An 18,036-nucleotide genomic window follows, 5' to 3' on the forward strand; every position below is an offset into this window, starting at 1 on the left:
GTGCAGACAGACTGTGAGAACCACAAGAGGAAGTAGCAGCTCTATTTGGACCCCTCCCCCTCCCCTGCCTCCCCAGCGCTCTCCCCCTACCCCCCTACCCCACATCGGTCCTTTCGTTTCCCCCCTCCTCCCTGTGTCTTCCTTTCCCTTCCATCTGTCTCCATCTTTTCCTACTGATGAAGACATTGACGAAGTGGGAATGGAGAGGGAAGAGGGCTATCCAGCTGGTGACCTCCACTTATTTGTTCCCCCCCCCACATGTCTCGGCCAACCACTTGCTTTCATCCCTCCATCCTGTGGGTGGGCCTCTGGGCTCCGCGTCTCCCTCTGTGTAGTAAATCCTGCCGGGTCCACCTTCTGGGGGATGCCAGGAGCCCCGAGGCAACACACGGGATAGGCCCTGTAAACTGTAGGTCCTTGTGGTCTCAACTCCTTTCTATTTAACGTGGGGCCACTCCTTTTGGGAGTAGCAAGGCCAAATGGGATGTAGACAAACAGAAAAACGCCTGGAAGGATATAAACGGCAACAGAAAGGCAAGACGGGGTCATCAAGGCAAGGATCCTCACCTGCTGGGAGGGGAACTGGAGACTGAGGCCCAGAGAGGGCAGTCACAAAGCTGAGTTAGAGGCAGGATCAGAGCGATGGCCAGGAGCCCAGGCCTAGTCCATCTCGGCACCCCAAGCGGGCTGTTCCTAGCTCCTCCACACCTTCCAAGGGGTCTCTGTGTCTCCTGAATTCTCCCAAAATGTGGAGAAGGACCAGCTTTTTCCTTATTCTCAAGTGAGCTGTGCCCAAGTGGGGCAGCAGAACCCACAGGTCTGGGCGTGGTCCCACTGCAGACGTGGAGGGAGTCTGCAGGATGCAGGGAGGCTGGGACTTTTAGCTGGAAAACCAGGACAGTAGTGAGCACTCCAGGACCAGTTAGTCACGGTAGGTAGGAGTCAGCCCTTGGCAACACCAAACTGCTGGGCAAATGCAGGCGTGGGCATTCTCCCGAAAAGACAGTAAACCCTATGCTCACTCCTGCCCTGTGTGGCCTGGCCCACAGCCCCAGAGACCAGATGGAAAGGAAGTTCTGGTCTCGCTGCAGTTTCGGGGCCCTGCAGGGCCCGTCTGACCCCAGACAGAGCACAGCTAGGCCTAAGGGTAGGAGGAAGTGCCTTGGGCCCTCCACCCCTTTCACAGCCAAGGTAACACGAGGTTCTGAGACAGGGAGCCAGGGAGCCGATTACTCAAGGTCACACATTGAGTTAGGTGGCCAACACTCAGAAGACGGGGCCTGCTTTCCATCTGCAGATTCCCCCAGGACCTGGCAGGGCACGGGCACAGAACAGGCCTTCAGGAAACGCTGGAGCTCGGACTCAAAGGCCGCACACCAGGCACTTCCCCGGGACTCACAGAAACACCCCGGCCTGGCACGTGCCACGTGAGGAGTGGAAACAGGGTGGGAGGGGCTCTGGGCACGTGCAGGCCAGACAGAGCCCCACTCCCACTGCCTCCCCGTCTCCCCTCCTCAGGCCCGGGCCCCAAGCCCTGAGGCCTGTTGTCTGGTATGAACCAGACGCTTCAGTGGACCAGCCCAGGGCAGAGAGAAACACAGGGATGGACACTCTGGAAATGGTGACTCCTGACATAGTCATTGGACACGCAGAGGAAGAACCTTCCAGGGAGAGGAACCACATGTGAGAGTACATGCCCCTGGGACACTCCTCCTTGTTTTGGTTCCTGCTAGAGAACGTTCGGGAGGCGAGTAGAGATGAGGGCTGGGGCCGGAGAGGTGTAGGTGCAGGTTAGGTCTCGAAGGCCCTGAATGTCAGTCAAACAGATTCCATCCTCTGCGTAGTGGATGTCCCTGTGGGCTGCGGAGCAGGGACAGGACAAAGGTCTGCATCCTTGATAGCCTTTGGCTGCAGAGAACGGTCTGGAGGGGAAGGGCAGAGATGGGGCTGGCACCCCTATAGTGGCCACAGTGGGATGGGGAAGGGCCTGGCCTGGCCGGTGGCAGCGGAGGAAAGTAAGGAGCTAGCAGCCTTTACAAGTGAGGGAGGCAGGGGCAGCGACAACTCGCAGGTTCCTAACTGAGGCTGGAGCGGTGCCCATGCTACGCTGAGAACTTGGGTCTCAAGGGCAGAAGAGGCCCATCCACAGCCCCGAGGGCCTGTGTGCTGGGCTGCGGGTCATTGTGGGGTCTGGGAACTGCTGCCCTGCTAACTAGAAGACCGAGGGGTCTGTGGAGCTGTCACTTGACCTCTAGGCATGGCACATCTGTCTTCGCTCTTTACTTCCCTGGGAAGCAGGTCACAGTGACAGGAGGTGGCTTATAGAGACTGAGAACATGCAGCCTGCCAGTCTCGGAGAAGCAGCGGCCCAAGAGGGGACCGGGCCTCCCCCGAGGCCTCCTAGGATGTCAGTGTCATAGCTGGGAAAGGATGCTGAGCAGGCTTGGGGGGGTGAAAGTGGGAGGCAGTCTCTCTGAGCAGAGGCCCCAGAAATAGAGCGGGTCACAAGACGCAAGCCTGGTCTTCCTGTAAAGGAAGACACATTTCCTAACAGAAAGAGCTATCCAGAAACAGAAGAAGCTCTCTGGTCAGTTGTGAGATCCCTGTCCCTGGAGGTGTTTAAGCAGAAGTTGGACATCACCCACTCCAACCTGCAAGGCTGCTGAGGAAATTCCTGCACTGGGATGGGGTGGGAAGGCTCCTTTGGCCAAATGAGGCTACTGTAGCTCCAGCCCCAGGAGCCAGAGCTCACTCATTCATTCACTGAACACATATTGCTCTGTGCGAGGCTGGGGACAATGGCCACCAGAAGTGGCCAGAGCAGAACCAGAGAAACCTCCTCTTTCAACCTTTTCCACCCCTATCTGGAGTTGGCCGGGGGGGGGGGGTGGAGGGTGAGGCTGGAACTGGGCAGGGGACAGAGGATGGAGGCCCTGGCGGCCTGCCCTCCACATCATGGATCTGTGCCCACCCCCCCACCGCCCACCCCAACAGACCCAGCACCCTTATCTCCCTGGGCACATCTGGAGCATAGGGCCAAGGGCTGGGCAGGGTCAGACACAATGCAGCCTCCTCCTGCGCCCCACCCCTCCCCAGAGGTCCCCGAGGCTCTGGACTCATTTCCTAATGAAGTCCCTGGAAGAGCTCTTCCTAATTAATCTAGGACAGTAAGTTCTGGCCTGGGGCCACAGGGAAGAAGCAGGGACAAAGGAGCCTTTTTGGGGGCTCCCTGACTCCTCCCATTCCACAAGGCAGTGCAGCAGCCCTGCCCAGGAGGGGATTCTAAAGGACCAATGGGAGATGGAGGCTCAGAGAAGGAGGTCAACACCAACCAAGCAAATTGAGCACTGACCATGGCCTGGCACTGCTCTTCCTAAATTAACTCACATGGTCCTCCAACCACCTTGTCCGTTTGGTATTGATGCCTTCATTTGACGGATGAGACAAGGGATCAGAGAGGTGAAGTAACTTGCCTGAGGTCCCCCAGCTAGGAAGACATGAAGTATGAACTTGCCCTCAAGCTGCCTGGCTTAAGGCTCTGCTGTCATCCGTGTCACAGTGAAGCCTCGCACGGATGACACAACACACGCAGGGGCGGTCAGAGGTAGGAGGGCCTGAGGGGTCTTCACATTTGGCGCTCCCGCCTATCTGCACAGTCAGCAAAGCTTTGGACCGAGACAGGGAATCTGAATTTTAAAAGCTGCCCAAAGGGATTCAAACTCCAGATCCAACCCTAACTCCCTCCCAGTATAGATGGGGAGACTGAGGCACAGGGGAGGGCAGAGATGTCCTTCCATCACTGAGCGAGTCGGTGACAAGGAGAGGCTACCTCGTTCCTGGTGTGGTTGCATGAGAGCCTGGAGGGACTGGCTCTCAGTGGGGTTCAGTTAACCAGCAGAGCCCTCTGCTCTCAGCAGAGAACCTACAAGTGTGGGTGAGGCCAAAGGCCAGGGACGGGGAGTGCAAGGGGCTGGGAGAGGAAGTGGCAAAACACGGGAGCAGCAACCACACCAGCTGGCAGACCTCTGTCCCCTGCTGCAGCCCAGCTCCTGGCGCTGTGGGACCCACAAGGTTTCAGGCACGACACAAAGGCCAAGAATTACTTAGCACTCACTGTACGGAAGTGTGAGGTTCAGTTTGGAGGGACTGGTCTAAGGGCCCCCAACTAGGATGTGGAAGAACTACAAATGAAAACCGGGTCTGGGGGACTCGAGAGTGGGGCACACACTCTGCACCCTTGAGAAGCAGGCAGGGATGGGGACAGGAGACCATCAGCCATGCCACAGAAACAGTCTGTTCCGGCTAGCTCACGGGTATTAAAGAATCAGCGCAGTCAGACTCAGCAAGAAAATAAACAGGCAGAAACCCCCAAGGGGATGTAGGGTTTGCTGATAACCAGTCAGCTCAGGCTTTGTGTACATGGTTTAGGCTACATGCCCTGCGGGAGAGGCTGGATTTCACAGGCCCTGCTCTTGAACTCTTGGCCTCAGGGAACAGGGGCAGCTCCTTGTACTCATCCCCTTGTCCCCCAACACCTTGGGCCTGGCCATAGCAGACTCCAGCTCCTGTGAACACACTGGTTCTTAAGGGAGAGAAGTGGGTCCAAGAGGAGTGCCCTACTCCCAATGAGCAGAGACCCCAAGAAGGGCAGGGACCTGTCTTGTGTCTTGTGTCTCCACTGTCACTTGGGGAGATGGGAGCTGGGGGGAGGCAGAGGTGGGCCCATCGTCTGGGTCACGGGTTTATATCCACCGCAACTCTCTGGATGGGGGCAGGTGGGGACCAGACAGAGGGCTGCAGGCTGGGGCTTAGTGGGGAGAGGCTGCTGTGGCATGGCAGGGGGCAGGCTGGGAACAGAGGCTGCTGGCGCCTTTCCAGCTACAAAGAATTCCCTGCCACAAACACCCAGTGGGGGGCTTTGGCTTTGACTCCGCTGGGCTGCCCTGGCGGGCGTGGGAGGAAGAACGTCACCTTGACCCTGCAGCTTTTAGTGCGTCCAGAATAGTCACCTGCCTCCTGAGACACACCCGGTCCTGGAGCACACACACCCTACCTACACACCTACACACACACACACACACATATGCTGGTGCACAAGGCTAAGGGAGGCCTCTGAGGGTGATGGGGGCCACAGAGGGCAGCCTGGGGTCCAGGAAGTAGAAGAGGGAGGGACGAGCGCTGGCCTGAATGTCCCTGGCATCGGGCCGCCAGGAAAGCCCACCCTTGGTCTCCAGCTATTCACTTGAGCAGCTTAACCTGGCCCGGACCGGGCCTTCCTGCCTCTCATCTATCGCCAACTCTCTGATGTTAACCTAGACTTGCTGGCGGAGTAAGACCCTGTCTGGATAACGAACATGCCAGGCCCGCAGTAAACCAGTCTCCGTGGCCTCGTCTGCATGGCCAGCACCCCCAGGCCACCCAGAAAGCTGTCACCCTGGGGCCCCCGAGGCAGACAGGAGCAGAGTGAGAGGGTTCATACATACCCTCCCGGTCCACAGAGCTGCTGTCGTCCCCGGCAGTTCAGTTCTCCCCACCGGCCAGTTGACCTACATCTCCTTGCTGCCATTTGAGCAGCTGTCCCTCTTGTGTCCTTGGTGGAGAAGGAGGGAAGCTGCTGACAGTGCCTTCGGTGGGGCTGCTCCCTATGCAGGGATCCCAGGGAAGGGGAACAGGGATGCTCATTGTCAGGGCCAGGTTCTGGGCTGAACATCAGCCTGCACAGCTCTGAAAGGTGGGCTTATTATCCCTGTTTCAAAGACCAAGGACCTGAAGCTCAGAAGACCCAAACCAGGAACCCCAGCTAGTCACGGGGCTGGTGAGCCTGTTTCTCTCCATTACTCCAGTGCATCCGACCCGATCATGGGTGCAGGAAGAAGCAGAAAGGAAAGTGGCCCAAGGAACCTGGGCCTCAGGGCTGAGTTCTGGAAATAGACCCTAAAAGTCCAGCTAACTTCCATCTGCCTTCTCAGAATCCACCCACGGAGCCTGTTGTGCTCCCGCTAACCCTTACCAGGAAGTAAGGAGCTTGAGGGCTGTAGGTTCCCCACCCCCAGGCCAGGACGGGGCCCTGAGCCAACTCCAGGGAGAAGGAGTCTGCTCAGAGGGCTGGCTGCAGTGCAGGTGGAGCAAGGACTGATGGGAAAAGGGGAAATAAAGTTCAGAGAGGGAGAGACACTTGTGCAGGGTCACTCAGCATGTGACATGCAGAAACGGAACAACTATTACAATACTAGGGGGATGGATTCTACAAATATCTGGAGAAGAATGAAAACCAGTTTTGTTCCCTTTTGTTTTCCTTGTTGGGGGTGGGGAGTCCTTGGGGCCAGAACACAGTTGTCCTTTCTCCTTGCTATGCTTTCTGTGGCCTAGATCTTTCTACTTTGTCTGCCCCATGAGACCAAGATGAGGGGACCCTATGCTCAAGGAATAGGGAGGTCCTGCGGGCTGCCAGCCTGGCTGGGAAGGACCTTGAGGAGTTAGGGGTGTGGTGGTGAGGTGGGAAAGCGTCACCCAGAGAGAGCAATGTTGCAGGGTAAAAATGGACACATTCAGCAGTATCTTTCCTAGGAATTCATCCTGAGGATGAATGCACAAAGGTATATAGTGGAGAGTCCATACACCAATACTGCAGATTAGGAGAAAAAACAGAAGCAACTAAACACATGGTAATCCATAGGAGACGTGTCATTAAGTTATAGAAGATTCTGGTAATGGGTGACTCTCTAGCCCTTGAAAACGATGACAGGATACTACTGTAATTGACAAGAAAAGCCATGTTTGGTGTGGGGTGAAAACAACAGGCATTAACACATTTAACCTCATTTTTGTTAAAAGGAAAAAATACATGTGTCCATGCATGCCAGCTCCCATGCTGGGAAACACCTCTAGCAGGAGATGCCTCTTCCACGGGGGCAGAGCTGAGAGGGGCTCTTACCGTCCTCTTTTTGCTTTTCTGTATTGCTGGTGATTTTCTTAAAATTCTAAGTATGAAATTACCTTTACATAATTGAAGTTATTTCTTTCTTTGTTTTTTTAGAAGATTTTATTCATTTATTTAAAAGGGAGAGTACATACAGGTAGTGGGGGAGGGGCAGAGGCAGAAAGAAAAGCAGACTCCCTGTTGAATAGGGAGCCCAACACTTGGGGGGCTCTATCTCAGGACCCCGAGGTCATGACCTGAGCCGAAGGTAGGCGCTTAACTGACTGAGGCACCCAAGTGCCCCCATAATCAAAGCTATTTCCATTGGAAAAATAAAATCAGTTGAAGTGGGTTTTAGCTTCGGCACTGCCAGCAGCTAGCTGTGTGGCCTGGTCGGGGGGGGGGGAGCCCCGGGTCTTCCCTAAACCTCAGTTTCCTCATCAGGATACTGGGGATGATAATTAACTCCTGTACCATCTTCTTCCGAGGATAGCCATGAGGCACAAAATGAAAAAGGCCATACTGTGTGGTTCTCACAGGGCGAGAGGGCAGATGCTGAAATCATCTCCACAAAGGCTGGGATAAAGTTTCTTGTGGCACCACAGGGCCAGTGACCAGGGGATCTTGGCCACATGACCGCTCCCATGGACACAGACTGGTAGTCTTCCAGAGAGGCTTTGGGCCATCTGTCCTGCCATATTCCAAGGGGCTGGTGTGTGGAGGGCATGAGGGATCCTGGGAACCGGGAGCCTCATGGCCCTTCCTCTCTCCGTGAGTCTTCCAGTCACCAGAGGGCATTCTGTGGGGCCTGATGGTAGGCTGAGTTCTGCAGCCTAAAAGCAGCCAACTTGTGGGCATCTGGGTTGGGCCCTGCCAGGGACACAGAGGACAGACCAGGCACAGCAGATGGGGAGCTCACAGGGGGGCCCCTTCCTGAACCACTCAAGCGACACGGTGATTCCTGGGGTCTTGTGGGAGGTCCCGGGCAACATGGCTGGGGGTTAAAACTATGGCTCAGGGCCCCAGCTCATGCTTGAGGGCACCCAGGGGCCGGCAAGAGGGATGCCTGGGGTGCCTGGAAAGGAAGCAAGGTCCTCAGGCCACTCTCGTTGTTGTGACTGGATGTGTGAGCACCTATCACTTCCTTTCACTCGTGATAGACTGTGGCCAGACAGGCGTGGCCCAGTCCTGCCACTGACCTGCCAGGTCACCTGGAGCAAGTGACCCCACCAAGAGGTCTTTGTGAAGGGCAGCGATGAGGAGGTCCTGCCTCACAAAGTCCTCAGTGGCAAGCATACTCATTACACCTGTTACAGTTAACATCCGGATTTTAGAGGAGTTCCCGCAATCCAGGGGAAGCCAGACAGAGTCCAGCATGGGAGCCCCAAGCCTCTTCCTGTGCAGGAGCCTGTGCCTAGCCTTCATCCTGAGAACACCTTGTTCCCTGATCCAGCAAGGGAAGAGAGAGGACAGGGGTGGCCGGCGGGAGTGGGGCGCATGCTGTCCCAACTCAGTCCAGCGCAGGAACTAAGGACACTCTGATTCTGAGAACAGGTCCCTGATGACATCTAGGGCCGATTTCTGGAGACCAGCGCCTCGGTTGCAGCTTCTGAAGGCTGATCTGGAAATCTCCCAGGCTTGCAGGGTGAGCACGGAGGAGCCCCTGTGCTGGTGCCCTAAGGCAGCCCGGGCCCTGCATAACTGCCAAGAAACCACCTGTGCTCTCTGGTCTCCAAGGGACCCAACTCACAAGACAGAGTCTGACTAAGGTCCCTACAGGATACACAGATCCCTTCTTGGGCCTTAAGGGCCCCCAATCTGACCAGTATCAGCTTCTCACCCTCTTAAAGTGGGTGACATTTCCTCAGTCATGTTTATTCATGTGCCATCCCCCAAATGCCTCCTCTGTGCCAGGCCTTGTGGTTCACCGCAAATCGCTCAGGTGCTGCAAACAACCTGGAGCTCCTGTGACACGGATGCACAAAGCCATGGGCATCCAGACCCAGCAGAGGTTAAGAAAGCTGGGAAAGGCTCCAGGGAGGTGGCAATGAGCAGGTTTTTTTTTTTTTTTTTTTTTTTTAAAGATTTTATTCATTTATGAGAGAGAGAGAGACAGTGAGAGAGAGCATGAGCGAGAAGGTCAGAGAGCGAAGCAGACTCCCCATGGAGCTGGGAGCCTGATGTGGGACTCGATCCCGGGACTCCAGGATCACGCCCTGAGCCGAAGGCAGTCGTCGAACCAACTGAGCCACCCAGGCGTCCCAGGTTTTGAAGGCTGGGTAGTAATCAGTAAGTGCAGAGATCTAGAATCGGGGCATGCATGGGAGGTTCAGAGAAATGAAGACCACACCCTGATGGCCTCAGGGGATGGTTCTGATGGCTGGGGCTCTGGAACTTTCCTACAGGAAGCATCCTTCCTCTCCTAGAGCGACTCACCTGTATCAGCGACAATTTGCCAGTCCTCAGTTTCCCTATCTGTATGGATAGAACAGTAATTCCCCACCTCATAGGCAGTGGCCAAGAGAGGCCTTGGAAACTGTGGAGGCTGCACATGGGGCACCTTATTCTGGTGGTTCCATGGGGTCTCCAGAGAGGAGAGTCCCTCCCAGGCCAGACACTTGCAGCCCGGGGAGGCACTGCTGGACATTGTCACCACATCCCCACTTTCTCTACATCCTCTAAACCCCGGGTCCTCTGACCCCAACAGAGTAGACGAGTTGACTCAGAGAGGAAGAGTGTGAGGAAGAGTCCAGGCTTCAGAGCAAAGAGTTCAGTCAAATCCTGGCTCCACCATGTAAGCCTCAGACATTGCCAAGTCACTTCTCTCTGAGCCTCAGTTTCATCATCTGTAAAATGGGAATAATAAAAACACCAGCTCTCCCAGGGCTGTGAGTAGCAAAGCTAATGAGAGCAAATTTGCAATGTGGTGCCAGGCATGGGTTAAGTAGCCAATATCTGTTACAAGTAATTCCTTCCTTCCAGGGAACTACTTCTTTTAGAACCTCCCGGCACAGGGCTGGAGGAGCGGACAATGCAGAGGAGAATCCAAGACTGAGGGAAGCCCAAGGACATGTTGTGGGAGCTCAGGAACAAGGGGTCAGGGAAGGCAATCAGAGGGAGGTGGCATCTCCACCAGGCCTTCAAACATGGGGTGATCAGATAAGCAAGATCTTCCTGGGGGCGGAGCGGGCCAAGGGCTCTGACTGTTAGCCCTGGAGCCAGGAGAGCTTCTGCTTGGTTATATCCCTTGAGGGGGACACAACCAGCTCCATACACCCTCCTGTTCCAGGGCACTTCTCTTAGCTTCACCTGCTGCTGCTATTTCCCCAAGGAGGGAAAAACTGTCAAGCCAGCTACCTGCTGACTCCTAGGGAGGACAGGGCCAACCCCCCTAAGGCCTACTGCACTTGCATCTCCACAGGCCTGAGAAAGCCAAGGAGCTTTTGGGGCAGAACTCTGTCCCAGGAGTGCCTGTGGGAAGACCCACAGGAGAGTCTATGGCAAACATTCCTAAGGCCTACAGGCGCCAGCCCTGGGGGGCCAGCCCTGGATCTAGAAGAGAGGGAAGCTTGGGGCCTGCTGGGCAGAGCCCTGGGGGCTAAATGGCTTCCTTCCCTTCCCAGGCACAGCCACAACAGCCAGAGAAGACAGAAACCAGCCTCAGGATGAACACAGGGCCTGAGGGAAGCCATCCTCTGCCCCTCTCAGGGCCCCAGGCCACTCATCCACTGAGACCAGTCAGGCCTGTTTGATTCATTTCTTCCCTCAGCTGCTCCCTGGGCACCCCTCTGTCACTTTCAGGTCCCTCTAAGTGGCCTTGGGGCCATATCTACCATGGGTGGGCAACCAACTGCAGGGACCTTCAGACAGCTGGCTAAGCAAATGGGGTCAGGGGCAGCAGGGGGCTCTTGGGTGGCCTGTAGAGGCCCCCGGACAGACAGTCATGTACCTCGAGACCTCAGTGAAGTTCCTCCCTCTAAGAACGATCACACCTATTACCATTCATTGAACACCTACTGCTCATCAGGCACATTCTCTCCTTTAATCCTCACAGTATCTTTGGAAGGGAGAGATTATTATTGCCCCAAGGACCTATCAACCAAAGGACACAGCTGGGATAGAATATCTTCTGTGTCTGATTGAGAGCCCCAATGAGTTATGATTTCAACATGGCTCCCTATGTCCTTTCTCTCTCTCAACTCCTGTATCTTGGCCTTGGGCTAGAGGGTAGCAGGGAGGGCTTCCTGGAGGAGGCGATACCTGCACTGAATCTTCTAAGAAGGGGATTAAGATGGTAGTCAGCAGAGGGAACAAAAGGAGTGTCCCAGGTCGATGGGGTGACGTGTGCAAAGGCCCGGGAGTGAGAAGCAGTAGGAAGGCCAGAGTGAGACAGAAGCTACAGTTCGGTGTTGCAGGTTCATAGGAAGAGGCTGGAGGGGAGTGGCCACAGGAGCTGGTCACAGAGTTGCTTTTACCCCATGGGTATGTGGGAGGCTCAGGAAGACTCTGAATGGTGGAGTTGCCTGGACAGATAGGAAATCACAGTTCAGAGAGGAGTAATACTGTCTGTCCAATGCCTCGATCCAAAAAGAAGATGAAGCTGGGCCTGGGGTCAGGAATGTGAGAATGGGGCCTGAGGCCAGGTAGCGCTCTGAAGGCCAGATGCCAGCTATAAGCCCCAGCTGGGAGCTGTGGCCAAGCTTTAATTATTTACAAGCCTGCTTCCCAGAAAGCCCCGGCCCTCCTGCAGCCTGGCCTTGCCCAGCTAATGAACTCTCAGCCATGGGAGACTTCGCTGTGCCCACTCTTTATTAGACCTGGGATGGAGGGCTGATTGGGGGCTGGGAGAACAAGGGCGACCTAAAGCAGCCTGAACTAAGTGGAGGAATTTGAGCACAAAACCAGTCTATGGGTATCCCCAGCCCAGCCATAAAGAGAAACACAGAGATCTTACCGGAGCTGGGTGGCCCGAAGCGGGGAGGGGGAGGGGGGGGCTTGACGTCCTCTCAAGAGAGAGAAACTGTGAGGACTTGCTGGAGACAGCACAGGTGCTGTAGTTGGCCGCCTGCCTTCACACTCCAGCAATCTCACTTAAAAATCATATACCCAGGGCACCTGGGTGGCTCAGTCGTTTAGGTGTCTGCCTTTGGCTCAGGTCACGATCCCAGAGTCCTGGGATCAAGGCCTGCATCGGGCTCCCTGCTCAGCAGGCAGCCTGCTTCTCCCATTCCTCCCTGCTTGTGCTCCCACTCCCACTCTCTCTTTCTCAAATACATAAATAAATAAAATCTTAAAAAAAAAAAATCAGATGCCCTTAGGCTAGTTACTTAACCGCTCTGTCCCTTTGTAAAATGGAGCTAACAAGGGCAGTTCAGAGACTTGCCCCATTTTATAGACGTGAGGAGCTCAAGGTGACACATCTCAGGAGGCCGGGGCCAACACAAGTGCTTAGTAAGTGGTCGCTGCTTTTGTTGTTACTCTGGGAGCAAAGGGCTGGCCAGAGACCAGAACCCCTGTCTCTGCCCCCAGACACTAAGAAGCAACAGGAAACCGGCCAAGGAGCCAACTGGCCTACGTGACCAGGTCCACACCCCAGGATCTCACCCCACTTAGTCTGGCTGGGCCGCCCTTGGGCTTCCTCGAGCCTGGGCCTCAGGCTCCCAGCCTTTTCCTCCACTTTGAAGGTCTTCTGAGACTGGAACTGAAGCCCCACAAGCATTTCACTTCCCCATCCTCCCAGCTCTATCGGTGTTTCTGGTAAGTGCCAAGTGCTAACCACTGTGGATGAATATCAGGACTTAGTGGCCCTTAGTTTGAGTTTTTGCTCCAACCCTGAGGAGCTATGTGACTTTGAGGGGAATCATTTCACTTCTGTGAACTCCTGTTTCCTTCTCCATACTATAGGGACCATACCACCTATTTTTAAATGGTAAGCCTTGTGGGAATGATATCAGTTATCATCTTTCAAGGCCTGGCTTAGCTATTTCCTCCTCCAGGAAGTCCTCCTTGGCTTCCTCAACATAAAAGCTTCCTCCCTCTAGCCTCCATCAGCTTTTTATATTCTTAGGCTGCATTATGGCCCCTTTGGGAGCTTGTACTCATTTTGCCTCACCCAGACTTCACTTAGAAATTGCAATGCCCATTTTGCAGGCCTATAGAGGTACAGAGGTGGGGTGGTTCTGGCTCTCTCATAGGGTAGAGGGGTTGGAGTGCCAAAGGAGAGGATCTGATATAAGGCAGAGAGGCTGCTCAGGGAGGAAGCAACAGACTTGAGGGGAGGGTAGTTCAAGGAAATTCAGTTTGGGCAGGCAGTCCAGCATGGGGCAGAGGTGGGGAGCAGGAATCTCCCCACATGGGGAAGGAGGGGATGAGGAAAGACCACTCTCAAACACGTAGCCCAACTTAGCTACCCAAAGCCCCCACCCACATTCTTTAAGATTTCTTTGTGGCTCCTAGGGTCCCTTTCTAAGGGGCTCATCCATTCCCTTCTCTTCGCCCACCCTGTCTTAAGACTTTCCACACATTAACCTATGATGGAGGAACAGCAGCCCTATTTGGCAGATGAGGAAACAAGCTCAGAAAAATTAAGCCATGTAGGACTGGTACTGGCCAGAGCTCCCACCTTTTCCACTCTAAGCCATCTACCTCAGAAGGAAAGCAGGAGCCCAGACTGGCCATGAGAGATCCCCTGGTCCATCTTCCCCAGAGCCTCCCATGGAGATGAGAAGCAACAGGCCCAACACACAGATCATGGCTTTCCAGCCCCTGGATCACATTCTTGGGTCCTTCTGTGCCACACTCCCCACTGCGACAGACAGTACCCAAGCTAGGAGGCACATGGACATCCTGACCAAGTTCTGTCACTCTCAGCTGTGTGACCTTGGGCAAATCGCCCCACGTCTCTGAGATAGCATCCCTATCTACAAACAGGCGTGACAAGAAAAACCCGCACAAGACTGTTGTTCTATAGAGCCAGGAAGATAAGGTAAAACCAACCCAGAACTGCAGTTTCGAGTTTCCTGCCTCATCCTCGGCACTCCCGAGGTCAGGCAACTCCCAGGGGGGAGACTCTCTATAATATTTTACCCCAGCACTGCCATTTTCACCATTTCAGTAGCACTGGGGAATCAATGGTGAGGTTATGATTAGGCTTCTGAAATCGTTAAATTCAAGCTCCTACTTATCAACTCAGGAACTGTGGAGCAAGTAACTTAACCTCTCAGTGCCTCAGTTTCTTTAGCCTGTGAAACAGGCCTGCTGAGAAGAGTGGAGGAGTTCACCCGAGATAAGCACTCACCGAAGAGCTGGCACATGGCCAACAGTCAGCATGTGTCAGTTGCCTGACTTCCAATTACATTACCAGAACTGGTCCTCAGAAACAGGCCAAGGATCATGAGCCAAAGCGGTCAGGTGAGGAAATGAAGACAGGAGGAGACGATGAGCCCAAGAAACAGAGCCAACTCCGGACTGCAGCTGAGAATGCATCCAGAGGCTGACCAGCAAGCCCACAGAAAACCTCAAAGACTCCACAATGCCTGTCCAGGTGTTCCTCCCTCTTCCGCTCCTGCCACTGTGTGGTGCTGTGGATCGGTCCACCTGTTGCCCTCCCGAAGACCCTGTGGGGCCTCCCTGCCCTATGGAGTGGGCCCCTGCTCCAAAGTGCCTTGGGGCTGGCACCGAGCAGGCATTCCACGACCATGAATGTACGACCCCCTGCATCTGTTTCTAAAGAGTCCTGTTTTTCTTTCTGCTCCTGGAGCCTCACTCCTTCATGGCAATGCCTGCTAGCTCACTTCTGCCACCACAAACATCAGAAAACACAAGCATCGCAAGAAAGAACCTGCAAACCTATAGCGCCCAGGTGTACAAGCAGCCCATCACCAAAGGCGGCCCGCCACGTGCACACCCGTCACCAACTGAGCGCTCACGTGCAGTCTCGGAATCCTCGGGCCCTCTCCAGGAAGCAAACTCTTTCTCCCGGCCCCCTCCTTCCTGGTTTGCCCCATTGACTCATGCCCGCGCCCAGCTAGCAGGAGAGAGTGGTCCGCTCGCCAGGGTGGCACAAAAACCTCTACACCATGACTAGGCAGAAAAGCAGCGGGAGCCAGCCAGCGCCCGGGCCTCACAGGCACTTAACTTCCCAGGAGATGCGCGCGGGGGTGTGGCCGGGGCGGGGCCAGGGCAAGGCCCTTGCACCCCCGTCGCCTGAAAACGGCACACCCGCCCGCTCCACTATTGGCCGCTCTGGCCACGGGGGCCTATGGGGTGGTCCTCGCCTGGCCAATCAGGGGCCCCGGGGAGCCCATTCATTCACAAAAAACCAGCAAGACGAGGCCCGGAATTGCCTAGAACTTTGAAACACCGGCGCGTTCCGTGGGGCGGACGCAGGAGTCCAGGAGGGCTAGACGCAGGAAGCTAGACGCTTGCAGCGACGGTTGTGTCCCTGCCCACAGTTCCGGCCCGGCAACCCGGGCGTGGCGCGCCCTCCTCTTGGGCCACACCAGCGCCGGGCCCCGCCCTGGACCCCATTAGGACACGCCGGCCAAGCCACCCAATCCCCGAGGAAGGCGGCGCCAGGGCAGCTTCCCGGCAGTGAGGTCCAAGCAGGTGGCCGGTGGCCCCCCATCCCCGTCCCGTTCCCTTCCTCCCCAGCCGTCCAACTCACGGCAGTCATCCTCGTCGCTGTTGTCAGAGCAGTCGTCGTCCTCGTCACATCTCCACACGGAGGGGATGCAGCGCTCATTCCGGCACCGGAATTGGTCCTCTTCACACTCTTTGACCGGCCCTGCTCAGGGGAGAGGGGGGCGTGAGCCGTACGCACTGACAGTGCAGTCCTGGCCGCAGGGAGGGGTCTACTGGGGCGAAAGAAAGGAGGCGATAATGGAGCCGACGACCTCGGGGGGCATCGGGCGCCCTGGATCCGGAAGGAGGGCAGAATGGTAATGGGATGGCGGGCTGCTCCGTGGCATTACGAGGCCAGATACAGTCGGTGTCACGCGACTTGGGTATACCCCCCATTGAGAACACTCACCCGCACTCACGGCCCAGTCAGAGATCTACGCAGACACAGACTCACAGGGAGCCCCCGCACACGCCGCGACACACGCATTGGACGCTGCGGGCTCAACCCCTTAGCATGCAGCCCCTCTTTCTCCGCCGCGCGCAGGGGTCGCCGGAAACGCATTGTCAGGCTGGGAAGTCGCCCGGCTCAGCTCATCGCCGCCGCGGAGCGCGCGTGTCAAATCAATCCCGCTGGCTGGAATCATGCAGCCCACCCGAAACCATCAATGACCACCCCCGCCCCCTCACAAAGTTCCCGGCCCGCCTGGCCCCCACTGGGCCCATCCCCCAGTAGCAGGTGCCAGAAGGCAGACCCAACGACGCCGGGAGCAGTGGGGGGCGGAGGTCGAGGGCAAATTAAAGGATAGCTGGGTCCCGAGAAACCTATCCCCACCCCAGGCCCGGGCTCACGGAGCCCAGCGCAACCCGCAGCCCGGTCGCCGGGCCGCGCTTTGTTGGCGTCTCCGGCGGCGGAGAGCGGGGCGGGGGAACCAGCCTCACGCACCTTGGCCGCCGCGCTGTGGATCAGCCGCCGCCGCCGCCGCCGCCGCCGCGAGCTGTGGGAGCCGCAGCGGCAGCAGCAGCAGCAGCAGAAGCAGCAGCGGCGCCAGCGGCCGGAGCGCGCCCCGCTCGGGGCGGCCCATGGGCCGGAGCGCGCCCCGCTCGGGGCGGCCCATGGCGGGCCCCGGGCTCCGGCCGCCGCGCCCCGCGCACCCCGTGCGGCTGCCGCCGCTGCGCCTCAGCCCGCCGAGTCCTTGCCGCGGCGCCGGGGCTGCCGCTGCCCCCGCCGCCGCCGCCACCGCTGCCGCCCGCCCCGGCTCCTCGGCTGCATTTCAAGCAGGTTCCGTGACGCTCGGCGGCGGGGCGGGCTCAGGCTGGGCGCGCGGCCCCGGCCCTGGGCGGCCGCCGCCGGCGCGCGCGCCCCCTCCTGCTGCCGCCTCCGCCCCCACGCTCCTCCCGCCGCTGCCGCCTCTCCCTCCTCCCTCTCGTCCTAGGTCCACTCCTCCCTCAGCTGGCGCGCGGGGACCTAGCTGAGGACCCGCTGGGCGCCGCAGATGCTGGGATGAGCCGGGCGAGGTCCCTGCCCCAGAGGAAGCAGACAGGCCAGGGGAAGCACCACTGGGTGCCTGGAGGCTAAGAGGAGGCTAAGGGGTGCGTAGGAGTAAACCTCAGTGGGAGGCGAGATGCTCCCTGGTGCGCAGGCTGTGCAATGTGCACATGGGGCAGAGGTGATGGTCGTGGATAAAGGTCAGCATACCGGGATGTGTGAGATCAGGGAGAAGCTCTGGGAGCTGCACTGGCCCTCTGCACCCCTCATCCGCTGCCCCCCAGATACGATGCATGCGTGTAGTAGGTTCGTGTGTCCATGTGCCTCTGTGCATGTTATGTGCTCATGTGACCACGGCTGAGGACGTGAGGCAGGTGGCTTGGACCTGGCACACATACTTTATACATTCATCGTCTTTAGCATTCTCCGTCAGGCAAAGGGGTGATGAGGGTCACCTGCAGGGCAACACGCAGTGTTTGCTGTGATAGGGAAGGGAGGGGACTGGGGCACTCTCCAAAAGGGATGTGTTATCCCTGCTTATAGGGAACACAGATCCAGGGCCTTTGTTCACCATTTGTATAAAGGAGAAGTCCCCTTCTCTAGAAGGTCACATCCCCAGCCCACCCAGGCCACGGTGCAGAGAGCCGGCCTGGGACTAGATTTTCCCTGCCTGCTGGTCAGTGAGGCTGATCCCGCACAACCTTCTTTGGAGAATGAGGTTTGAGGGCATTGGCCACTAAAAGAGACAGACTGGCAGGTGTCTGGGCCCAGTGTAGGTCCACCCTCCCATCTCCTCCTGCCACTTCACCTCCATGGCAGAGGGGCAGAAAAACGAGCTTTGGGAGCTGTTTGTCCCAGTCCTGGAAGCCACTGTCTGCCAGCAGCCCTGTCCCTGAGCCCTATTCCTTCCCACAACGCACAGCCCTTTGGCAATGGCTGCGGCTACCTCATAGGAGAGGGGCCCAGACCCCAGAGAGCCCAGCAGGCATTCTTGCCATTAGCCCTTCTA

General features: G+C 57.0%; 1 protein-coding gene across 6 annotated transcripts in view; it reads right to left on the minus strand.

Annotated features, from left to right (window-relative positions):
• LRP8 (LDL receptor related protein 8) overlaps positions 1-16,623 on the minus strand; it is a 78,356-nt gene extending 61,733 nt beyond the window's left edge. For all 6 annotated transcript variants that reach the window (XM_044238273.1, XM_044238272.1, XM_044238271.1 and 3 more), the window contains exons 1-2: positions 16,485-16,623; positions 15,585-15,704 (exon numbers count right to left, since the gene is read on the minus strand). In XM_044238273.1, coding sequence (XP_044094208.1) covers positions 15,585-15,704; positions 16,485-16,623 — 259 coding nt within the window. The remainder of the gene's footprint in view (positions 1-15,584; positions 15,705-16,484) is intronic.
• Between the last annotated feature and the right edge of the window lie 1,413 nt (positions 16,624-18,036).

Source organism: Neovison vison, chromosome 2, assembly GCF_020171115.1.
Source record: "Neovison vison isolate M4711 chromosome 2, ASM_NN_V1, whole genome shotgun sequence".
Taxonomy (NCBI): Eukaryota; Metazoa; Chordata; class Mammalia; order Carnivora; family Mustelidae; genus Neogale; species Neogale vison.